This window comes from Gopherus flavomarginatus, chromosome 1 (genome assembly GCF_025201925.1).
Source record: "Gopherus flavomarginatus isolate rGopFla2 chromosome 1, rGopFla2.mat.asm, whole genome shotgun sequence".
Classification (NCBI taxonomy): Eukaryota; Metazoa; Chordata; order Testudines; family Testudinidae; genus Gopherus; species Gopherus flavomarginatus.
The window spans coordinates 213168203-213178766 of record NC_066617.1 but is presented as its reverse complement, the minus strand read 5'-3'; the positions used below and the strand labels follow the sequence as shown (position 1 = coordinate 213178766).

Here is a 10564-nt window from a genome sequence, read left to right as displayed (position 1 = left end):
CACATGTATGGTGCACGTGAGATCATGATGCATGGAGCATGCCATTTTGCTTTACAAATGACATCCTCCTCACAGCATGACTTCACATGCACCATACATATGAGGTCACGCTGCACAGAGGATGCCATTTTGTAGAGCAAAAATGGCATCCTCTGTGCAGCAAGATCTCATATGTATGGTGTGTGTGAGGTCACACTGTGCAGAGGACGCCATTTTGTGCTTCAAAATGGCATCATCTGTGCTGTCTGGGGTCCTGGCAGGAAATATGTCACTAAAATGGGCTTGTACCTGTTTGGGACCTTGGAATAAAATAATAAAGGCAACTAGTAACCATTATGAACTAATCATCTGTCAAAAGGCCTTGAATGCCAAGTTTAAAGCAGGCTGAATTTTTATGGCCATGTTATTATAAACCTTGAAAACAGAGGTTTATATACTGGAAACGCTGACAAGCCCTGAGCTACAGTGCTATGAACAGCTAATTGAATCCCATATTCCCCAGTGTTCAAGGAATCAATAGCTATTAGAAACAAAGGGCACTGCCTTAAAAGCCCAATATGCATCTCATATGTATGGGGATTTTCTTAAGGCAAAAACCCAGCTATGAGACTCTAATATGGAAATATGCACCAGATGTCAGAGGGAGAACTGAGCTCTGAATATTTAGTTTGAAGCCTCATGCTAAAGCAAAATTCATGGACTAGCCCTAAGCAAACACCATCATTCTTTCTTTCCTTCTGAGTTAGTAGGATACAAAGTCTTGCATGCCAGTGTCAAAAATTGCCAGACCCATGGAATCTTGAGCAGGGCAAAGGCACTGATAGGAAAGGCAAATTTTCAATCAGGTTATGAACATACCAGAAAGAAAGGAAGAAAAGCTATCTATAGAAGCAAAGTGCTGCAGCTACACCATGGTCTCACAAGACCGACTAGTGACATTTACTTACTCACGCATAAAAATGACACCTTATGGTACATAGACTGCTGCTCAGCAATAACCTGCGGCTAAAAGAGCTGGTGGTAAAGGAACCCCAGCACCTTCTTGTGGCAGCAATACCTACCCAAAAATCGCGTGGACATGTACGTGGTGGCTGCTCCAGCCTGTGAAACAGCACGGAACTCCTTCATTAGCATGCAGGTGCCCTTCACTAGAGCAGTCTGCAGTGAGACAGAGAGAGATGTTCTGCAGGAGAAGACTGTACTTAAACACAGCTAACCAGTTACTTGCTCTTCTCTTTCTTAACAGAAAACCCACCAAGGCTGTTTTCGGATGGCTTTCACTTTTCTCATAGCTAAGCTGTATCCCGTATTGCTTCGAATAGATACTTGGTAGCAGGGTCAGATCAGGACAGCGTTACATCCTTTGTACGTGCATGTGTGAATTTTTCATGCTGGCAGGGAGAGGGAGAGGAAGAGAGAAATGAGAGAACCATCAGTTAAATATTGTGCATTCTCCAGGAATCGAATGGAAAGGATTTTGTATCCGCTGCCCATCATTATTTTTTTTTTTTGCAGTTGCTTGCTTTTAAGATACTGCAGTATTGTTTCCTAAAGCATGTTCAAAATTAGTCCCTGATTCAGCAAAGCACTTAAACACAAGTACATGAGTGGTCCCAATGAAACCTACTGAACTAGTCACATATTTAAATTAACCATGTGCTTACATTCTTTCCTGGATTCCATGGGAAGCTTTAAACACTTGAAGTCTGATACTATAGTTGCTCAAACTATTCCTTTAAAATAATATCTGCAGTGAATTTAGCTTTTTTATTTTTGTTAGCCCCTTGTTTGTGAGCCATCCTGATTTCTGTGATTATCCATTATCCGTGACTGTTCGTTGAATAGCCTCATTGAATAATTTTTGGGCTCCAGGTTGTTTGTTTTGATTATTTGCTTGCTTTGAGTATACATTATTTGTTTTATGTTATTGGAAAGCTAAGTCACATGGTATTTTTTGTGCTCCATGACTGGAGAACTGAAACTGGAGACTAATGAAAAACGAACTGTCAGCCATGAATTTTCAAATGAATAAACCCTCATGATTTAAACCATGTAACTTTTGGGATTCACAAACATTTTTGCTAGTACCTGGTAGTTCAGGAAATGTTTGGGAATGAGAAATATACTGACCCCACAAATCAGTGAGCTAAATTTGGTGGTTTTTTAGTGAAAATATGCACAAATCAGGTAGTTTATTTTATAGCATTTGAACACCTCCACAGTGTTCAATCAAAAAGGAGGGCCTGAATAAAGAATGATCAGAGTAGCCAATTTAATAGCAAGGCTTTTACTTCCATTAAAACAAACAGGGGCATAATATGATCCCCAAGTGGCAATCACAACCAGGCCTAACATTTCCTAGAAAGCAGGAAGTGATATTTGCCATAGTCAGGAAAAGATGACAGGACAGTGAACTGAAGGCTGGATCCTAAATCCATATTAACATTAGGCAGCTATGGTACCAAACTATCTTCTGTACACCCCACTACCAATGCTCATTGCTGTTTCCTGTTTCTTTCCCCTACTGGATAACTTGCTAATTTTTAACAATATTAACATATTTTGGGACAGATTCTCAGTTGTGACGTATTCATTGTACACCAATTTCATATAAAAAAGTTAGTGTAAAAAGTTCCCCAACAGGCGCTGTGGAGCACCATTTAAAGTGCGGGGCATAGATTTAACCCCTGCCATCTGACCCACCTCTTCGTATCTCAGCCCACCCCAGCAGTTTAATCCTCCATGCCCATGAGCCCCTACACCCACCCTCTCCAAACCTGAGTGAGTGACACTGTGACCAGGCACAAATTCTAACCCGAGTATTGTTGCGACTCTACTTGCCAGGTCACACAGCCCTCACTCAAATTTGGCCCAGCCACCCCTCCATTATGACAAAGGGACATCCATACCAAATTTAAGTGAGTGGCGTTGCGACCTGGTACACAGGGTCACAGTGGCACTCAGGTACCTGCAGCCTATGCCCCCAACAAGTTTGTATCAAAAGTAGGCAACAGCCAAATCAGATAGCTATGGGGTTACAATGGAGGGGCATGGACCCCACAGCACAGGGAAGGAAACAGCAAAAGAGACATGTCCAGCAAGAAAAAGAGAGTGTGTACAGTCTAGTGCTATGCTACATCTGTTCTTAACCATACAGAAGTGGATTAGACTCCTGATGTAACTTAAAGAAGCCCTGTTGTAGTTCTAATATGTGCCAGAAAGGAGTCACCATGCTATCCCTGGCTTCTTAACCCAACAGCTAGGCAACAGGTCACATGGACCTCCTATATTCAGTGCTATTTCACTAGTTTGGTGGGGCTACTCCTACCATGCAGCAACTATACAGTTATTCCTTAGATACGGTAATCATGAGTGAAATAGTCACTATCACTATTATATTGCATTCCTTAACATTTATGTTTGATTTCTATGTAATTCTATTCTATATAGGTTTTTACACATTTATATAATGACTGCGGTGAGGAACATAAATGTTTGCCTGAGTGTACTGGGGAGACATATGAGTGACAGGGAGCCAAATGGCTGCAGCAGGTGGGATCTGGCTATTTGAAAAGTCTGGACCATGGGAGTTGTGGCTGTGACTATAAGCACTGGCTATGTAGGAGATGTGTTGGGGGAGAAGTCTGGGTACCACACAGATGAACACCCATTTTGTCCTAGAGTAACTAGGCTTTCCATACTGCAGAATCCCTGCAGTTGAAGGAGAGATTTTATGTTGTCTTTAGAGAGCCATTATGCCTATCACTGGCTCTACTGTGGACTTTACCTATACTCGGGTCTTTTGATTTTGGAAACTTTGTATTTCTTGTATCTATGGCTGGTCCTTGCCAGCCTATCTTTCCAGAAAAAGGATCAGCTTGGGAGTAGGGATCCTTACTTCTAATAGGAAATTGGGAGTAGATCCATATGGAAAACCCAGGGCCGTCCTTAGGCATAGGCAGAATAGGCAGCCGCATAGGGCCTCACTCTGCCTGGGGGCACCACTCTGCAGGCAGCCCAGACAGTGTAGAAGCAGGGCTGCTGGGTCCTAGAGAAAGCCGAATGCAGCACAGTCTGAGGAATGGGATTGGCTGCTGGGGTCTCTGGGAAGGGGAGGAGGTAAGGGTTGGGGAAGGCGCTCACCTGTGAGTGTGACTCTTTCCCCCCGGCTGAGGTGAGGTGAGGCAGGTTCTGCGGCTCTGGAACCAGTATCCTTTGTTGTCTCCCATAACATCCATTCTTCTCCCCCCTGCCCCACGGAGCACCCCCTCCTTTCTCCCTCCTCCCCAGGAGCACCTCTCTCTCTCTCCTCCCTCCCCTCCGTCAGGGCTGGGTTGGGTGAGGTGCTGGGGGTAGGTGGGGGGAGGGCTGGCTGGCTGCTTTCTGAGGAATGAAAGTGAAAGTAACTCACTTCCTCCGCAGGCAGCCAGAATTAGAATGTCACACAGGGCTTGGCTGGGGTTAGCCAGATGTGTAAAAAATCAGGATAGGGGATTGGGGTACAGTGATCAGATATCCCTATTTTATAGGGACAGTCCCAGTTTTGGGGTCTTTTTCTTATATAGGCTCCTTTTACCCCCCACCCCCACCCCCCCCATCCCTGTCCTGATTTTACACACTTTCTGTCTGGTCACTCTAGGTGGGGGTAATTGGTGCCTATATAAGACAAAGCTCCAAATATCGGGACTGGCCCTATAAAATCAGGACATCTGGATCTGGCCACCTTAGCTGGGGAGCGCCTCTCCCCGGGGCTGGCAGCTGCCAGCGATCCATCTCATCTGGGGGGAGCTGCACAGGGCAGGATGAGCTGCTGTGGCTCCATGGGTGCCCCGTTCCTGAGATCAGATGCTGTGCTAACTTCATCATGGTCCTTAAGGCTGGTGGTGGTGCCCATTGGCGTGTGATTGGATCTGAGGGTTTGCTGCTGCTGTTGCCACTCTGCACCCCGAGAGGTGGATTTTGGGGTCCTGCAGTTTTCCACCTATCTCCTCCTCTACTGCAGCTGTTGGACCAGCAGGCTGGGGGGTGAGCCAAGCATGAAAGCAGTACTGTGTTACCATTTAGATTGTCATTTAACAACTTTGTTTGCCAAAAATTCTTGCTAACAATCCTGAATCCAATTTCAATATTTTTTTAAATCAATATCTTAGCCAAAAACAGAAAATTAAGTTGTTGACAATTATTAGTGACAGGTTTGGTTTGAGGCAGGGAGTGGGCCAGTTTTCATCAGAGAAACAAAAAATGTTGACTGACTTTCCTATAGCCTGTTACTCCTGATAAGAGCCCTCCAACAACTGTAATATGCTCATCTCCTTACCAGTGTATAAAGCAGGGGTCGGCAACCTACGGCACATGTGTCAAAGGTGGCAGGTGAGCTGATTTTTGATGGTACGCAGCAGCAGGCTGAGCGGCTCAGCCCATCACTGCTCTGGGGTTCCGGCTGCTGCCTTATTGCCAGCTGGGATACCAGCCATCGGCCCCACTCAGCACCTGCTGCTGGCCTGGGGACCCCCAAGGAACCCCAGGCTGGCAGTGGGCTGAGCAGGCCAGCTGAACCACTCAACCTGCTGTCAGCCTGGGGTTCCATTCACTCAGCCGGCAGCGGGCTGAGTGGGCTGGTGGCGGGCTGAGCAGGGCCGGTGGGGGGTTGAGTGGCTCAGTCTGCTGCCAGTCTGGGGTGCCAGCAGCACTCAGCCTACTGCTATTCTGGGGTTCCGGCTACCGGCCCCTTGCCAGTCAGCTCAACCGCCAGCCCCACTCTGCCTCCTGCCAGCCTGGGTGAGCAGAATCCCAGGCAGGTAGCGGGCTGAGGGGGGGTTGGTGGCCGGGATCCTGGCTGGCAGGAGTTGGTGGTCAGAACCCCAGACCAGCAGTGGGCTGAGCAGGGCCTGGGATCCTTGTCTAGGGTTCCAGCCACCAGCCCTGCTTAGCCCGCTGCCAGTTTGGGGTCTCATTTACTCAGCTGGCAGTGGCCTGAGCAGGACCGGTGGCCAAGACCTCAGATAATAACAATAGTTTATTTATATAATATAGACATAGAGAGAAACCTTCTACAAACATTAAAATGTATTACTGGCATGAGAAACCTTAAATTACAGTGAACTTGGCACACTACTTCTGAAAGGTTGCCGACCCCTGGTATAGCGTGACCATATGTTGTACTAAGATTCTCCTGCTTTTTTTTTTCCCTGTGAGTCAGTATAACTTTTGCCAGCCCAGAAGATGGGCAGCCAATGTTTTACGTTTTCACAATGTTTTCTCCAACTTTCATAAAGTAAATACATAGTTAATATGAGTTAAAAAGGCCAGGGACACTTCTTTGTGAAGAATCTGTACAGCAGATCATGCTAGAGCTGTGAAAATGTCAGTTTTTGATGGAACTTTAGAGGCAGTGATTTATCATGTATTTTATCATGTGAATGTGCTGCTATTGCTAATGTCTTTCCAAACAAAAATAAGGCACAACAGGACTTCTGTAACATTTCTGTGCTACCTTAATCTAGATGAGATGATTCTGTGCTGACTTCATTTTGGTCACTTTGTGCTTTACCTAGGAGTAAAACTAGGGTTATATTTTCCCACTGTTTGGAAACCCAGCTTATTAAACTTGATAATGCCATTGATCTATTTACAGTATAAAGTTGATATAGAGTTGTAACTAATGTTAAGACTGATGCCCATTATACATTTAAAACTAAAAAGTGGCTATGTAAAAATGACATGGGTTTCCAACTCTACTGTGTCTCAGTCTTCGCACTAGCTCAAGTTCACAGGCTCACGGCTATCCTATATTAGCTATTTTAAATAATATTTCTGATAATAACAATAATTTAAACAGTTATTTCTTTAAAAAACACCCTTATAAGTTATGTCCTATCGAAAACAACCTTCTGGGTCATGAAAAAGAAAATGGAAAAATGAAATAGGATTAGCTGTAGAAGCACAGAAGGGTTCTATACTTAAGTTTGTACATCATTAAAACAACGAAGTTGATCAAGATCATCATGTAACTTCCCAAGAAAATTTTTATGCAGATGCATCTCAAGAAACGCAAGAACACACAGAACAATCATTTGAAACAGATGCAGACACAAAACAAGAAATTAAAACAGTTGAAACTGTACTAGCATGGGATATAGATGACATTGGCACATGGCCGCAATCTTTAAACAACGAATACCGTGCCATTATACTTGAGAAAGGCCCTGTGAGAATAAAAGGTCTTGAATATCCTAAAGACATTAGAGGTAGGAAATTCACAAAAAACAATTACTACAAAAGACTTTCTAATGGTGAAATTGTCAACAGACGGTGGCTTGTGTACTCTAAATGCAAGGATGCTGTATTTTGTTTCCCATGCAAGATTTTCAATAGTTGCAATTTTAAGATAGCAACCATGGGTATTAATGATTGGAAAAATCTTAGTCACATATTACCACAACATGAAAAGGCACAATACCACATTGAAAGTATGAACAAATGGTGTGAGCTGAGTGTAAGGTTAAAAAATCAGACAACTCTTGATGCCCAAAATCAAAGATTGCTGGAGTCAGAAAAGCAGCATTAGCATCGTGTTCTTGAACGTCTATTATCTATTGTTGAATATCTATCAGCAAACAATCTTGCTTTTAGAGGAAGTATTGAGAAATTATTCCAGCCCCAAAATGGAAATTTTTTGGGCCTTGTACAACTGCTGGGAAAATTTGACACAATGATGAGTGAACACCTCCGAAGAGTAACTGAAAATGAAATACATGACCACTATTTGGGACCAAGAATTCAAAATGAACTGATCATGCTAATGAGTAATAAAGTGAGAGACAAAATTGTTTCATTGGTTACTTTGGCAAAATATTTTGCCGTAATTCTAGATTGCACTGCGGACATAAGTCATCAAGAACAGATGTCATTAATAGTGAGATTTGTCGACATTAGTGATTCAGCACAGATTACAGTTAAGGAATTGTTTACCACATTTTTAGAAGTACAAGACACTACAGGTTTTGGACTTCTTCAAACTCTCCTTGATGAACTAAAACAAAAGGGATTGTCCATAATGAACATTCGAGGACAAGGCTATGATAATGGCGCCAATATGAAAGGAGGCATTTCTGGCGTGCAAGCTAGATTGCTGAGAGAAAATCCACGAGCCTTTTTTGTTCCATGTGCATGCCACAGCCTTAATTTGATATTGTGTGATATGGCCAAGTCTTCTGTAGAAGCTATATCTTTTTTTGGTTTGCTGCAACGCATTTACGTGCTCTTTTCAGCTTCCACTCAACGATGGCAAATATTCAAAGCACATGTCAATGGTATTACCGTTAAGCCTCTATCTGAGACACGCTGGGAAAGCAGAGTAGAAAGTGTAAAAACGTTTAGATATCAATCTGAGGAAGTTTATGAAGCATTGGTTGCTATTTCGGAAGAAGCCAGAGATCCAAAAGCTAAAAGTGAAGCACAGTCATTGGCCTCTGAAATATCCAGCTTCAAGTTTCTAACATCTGTCGTAATCTGGTATGACATTCTTGTTAAAATCTCAAGTATAAGCAAAATAATGCAGAGTCCAATGATGCAGCTTGATTCAACACTTATCTTACTAAACAACACACAAGACTTTTTAGTGAAATACAGAGAACATGGATTCAAAGAAGCACAGGTTACAGCAAGAGAGCTTGCACAGGCACTCGGTGTCGAACCAAAATTTCCATGTGCGAATGTGACACGAGTTTCAAGGAAAAAATGACAAATGGAATATGAAGGAGCAGATGAGCCCATAGACAATCCAGAAAAGAAATTTGAGGTTGAATTTTTTAATGTTATGATGGATAAAGCAGTATCTGCTGTTGATGAAAGGTTTAATACCTTGCAAGTACACCATGAACAGTTTGGATTTTTGTATGACATAACTAAATTCAACGAAATAGGAAAACAAGAGCAACTAATGACAAAGTGCAAGAACCTAGAGAGCCTTCTGAAGCACGGTGATAGTTTTGATTTAAATGGACTTGAACTGTACGAAGAATTGAGTACACTGTCATCAATGTTGCCACATGCAAAATCGGTGATGGACATTGTACAGTTTATTCATACCTGCAAACTTGTTGACATATATCCTAATGTGTACATTGCCACTCGTATTCTACTGACAATTCCTGTAACAATAGCATCAGGAGAACGGAGTTTCTCAAAACTAAAGCTCATTAAAAACTATCTCCGCTCTACAATGAGTCAGGAACGCTTAACTGGTCTTGCTATTCTTGCAATCGAACAAGACACGACTTTGTCTTTGTCATACGATGACATTATTACTGATTTTGCAGCCAAAAAAGCCAGAAAGATTGCTTTTAATTAAAAACAAATCTTTGTTTCAATACCTCTTCATATAAATTTCCAATACAATTTTGATAAATTAAAAAAAATATATTATTTGCATCATTCTGTCATATCAGAATTTTTTCTATAGTGCTGCTTCTTTAGTGCTAGTCCATCAGCATTACAGTGTGCTTAATTAAGTTAAACTGGTTTTAATAACATGAATGTGGGAAGTTTTCCAATACTGTAAGCTTATGTTTGTGTTGCTAAGAGCAGATCAGGCACAGGGGCACCAGTTTAATAATCTCACCTAGGGCACCATAAATCCTAAGGCCGGCCCTGGGAAAACCTCACTGTAATGAATGTTTTCACCAACATTTCCTCAGGCAGAGGGGAAAGAGCTGGACCTAAAAGAGTGGAAGGAGGCAGAGGAAAGGAGAGTTCATCCATGCTACTTTGCCAAAAGGTGCAGTACAGATGGAGCTTTTTTACTGATAGATCAAGTAATCAAACATGCACACAGTAACCCAGAGTTGCAGCAGCTTCTTGTACCCCTATCTCACTAGGCACTGAAGCAGCAGCACTTAAAGAAACATGTCATGCCACCTGTTATGCTTTGAGACTCTGCCCACTCTAACACAGTTGCTCAAAACATCCGGCACAGTACCTCTCGCCTGGCACACTGAACAGAGACATTTTGCTTCGGCTATCTTTATGATTATAAGTGCAGGCCCATCCCGGAGCACATTAAACCTTGCTCTTTAACTTAGAGAGCTAAACTAGCCTGTACCACTGTTACGAACAAAAGATATATTCAACTAGATCAATCTTCCCCCTTTCAGCTGCAGAAGCAGTTTGAAGAATAGAAGAAATATTGCATATACTATTGAGATTGCCACACAGGCCAGTAGGAAGGGGACTCAGTGACATGCCATAAAAATCAAAGGTCTGGTATGTTAACTCTTCTCTCCTCAGGAGTACTGAATTATTTGAGCAGCCCTGGCAGCACCACTGCTGTGAAGTCCTGCCAAGGTTTCCAGTATAAACATACGCGTGGTAGAAGGAGACCTTAATACATTCTCTGCATATGACTGCAGAGGGGACCCTCCATAATCAGCTATCCCTTGCTCATGTGAAAGCAGGGACCCATGGATTCCATTCCTCCATGGTTATATGGGATCAGTGACCACAGTTTTAGGTTTGGGGCTGGAGACAAAAGGGGTTGGAACAAAGGACTGGCTGTGCTCCATGA

General features: G+C 42.9%; 2 protein-coding genes across 2 annotated transcripts; both read left to right on the top strand.

Moving 5' to 3' along the window:
- Nucleotides 1-7396: 7396 nt before the first annotated feature.
- Nucleotides 7397-8743, top strand: LOC127043294 (zinc finger MYM-type protein 1-like). The gene is made up of 2 exons (XM_050937294.1): nt 7397-7495; nt 7568-8743. Exons 1-2 carry the CDS (start codon nt 7397-7399, stop codon nt 8741-8743), a joined length of 1275 nt encoding a protein of 424 aa, XP_050793251.1.
- Nucleotides 8744-8834: 91 nt separating this feature from the next.
- LOC127043048 (52 kDa repressor of the inhibitor of the protein kinase-like) lies at nt 8835-9371 on the top strand. The gene has a single exon (XM_050936745.1). It carries the CDS (start codon nt 8942-8944, stop codon nt 9350-9352), a length of 411 nt encoding a protein of 136 aa, XP_050792702.1. The 5' UTR covers nt 8835-8941; the 3' UTR covers nt 9353-9371.
- Nucleotides 9372-10564: the final 1193 nt, after the last annotated feature.

Excerpts from the sequence above, each read along its gene's own strand:
- LOC127043294 (XM_050937294.1), top strand. The coding sequence starts at position 7,397 with ATGGGTATTAATGATTGGAAAAATCTTAGTCACATATTACCACAACAT. Across the intron at positions 7,496-7,567 it reads ACAAATGGTGTGAGCTGAGT|CATCGTGTTCTTGAACGTCT; the intron begins GTAAGGTTAAAA and ends AAGCAGCATTAG.
- LOC127043048 (XM_050936745.1), top strand. The coding sequence starts at position 8,942 with ATGACAAAGTGCAAGAACCTAGAGAGCCTTCTGAAGCACGGTGATAGT.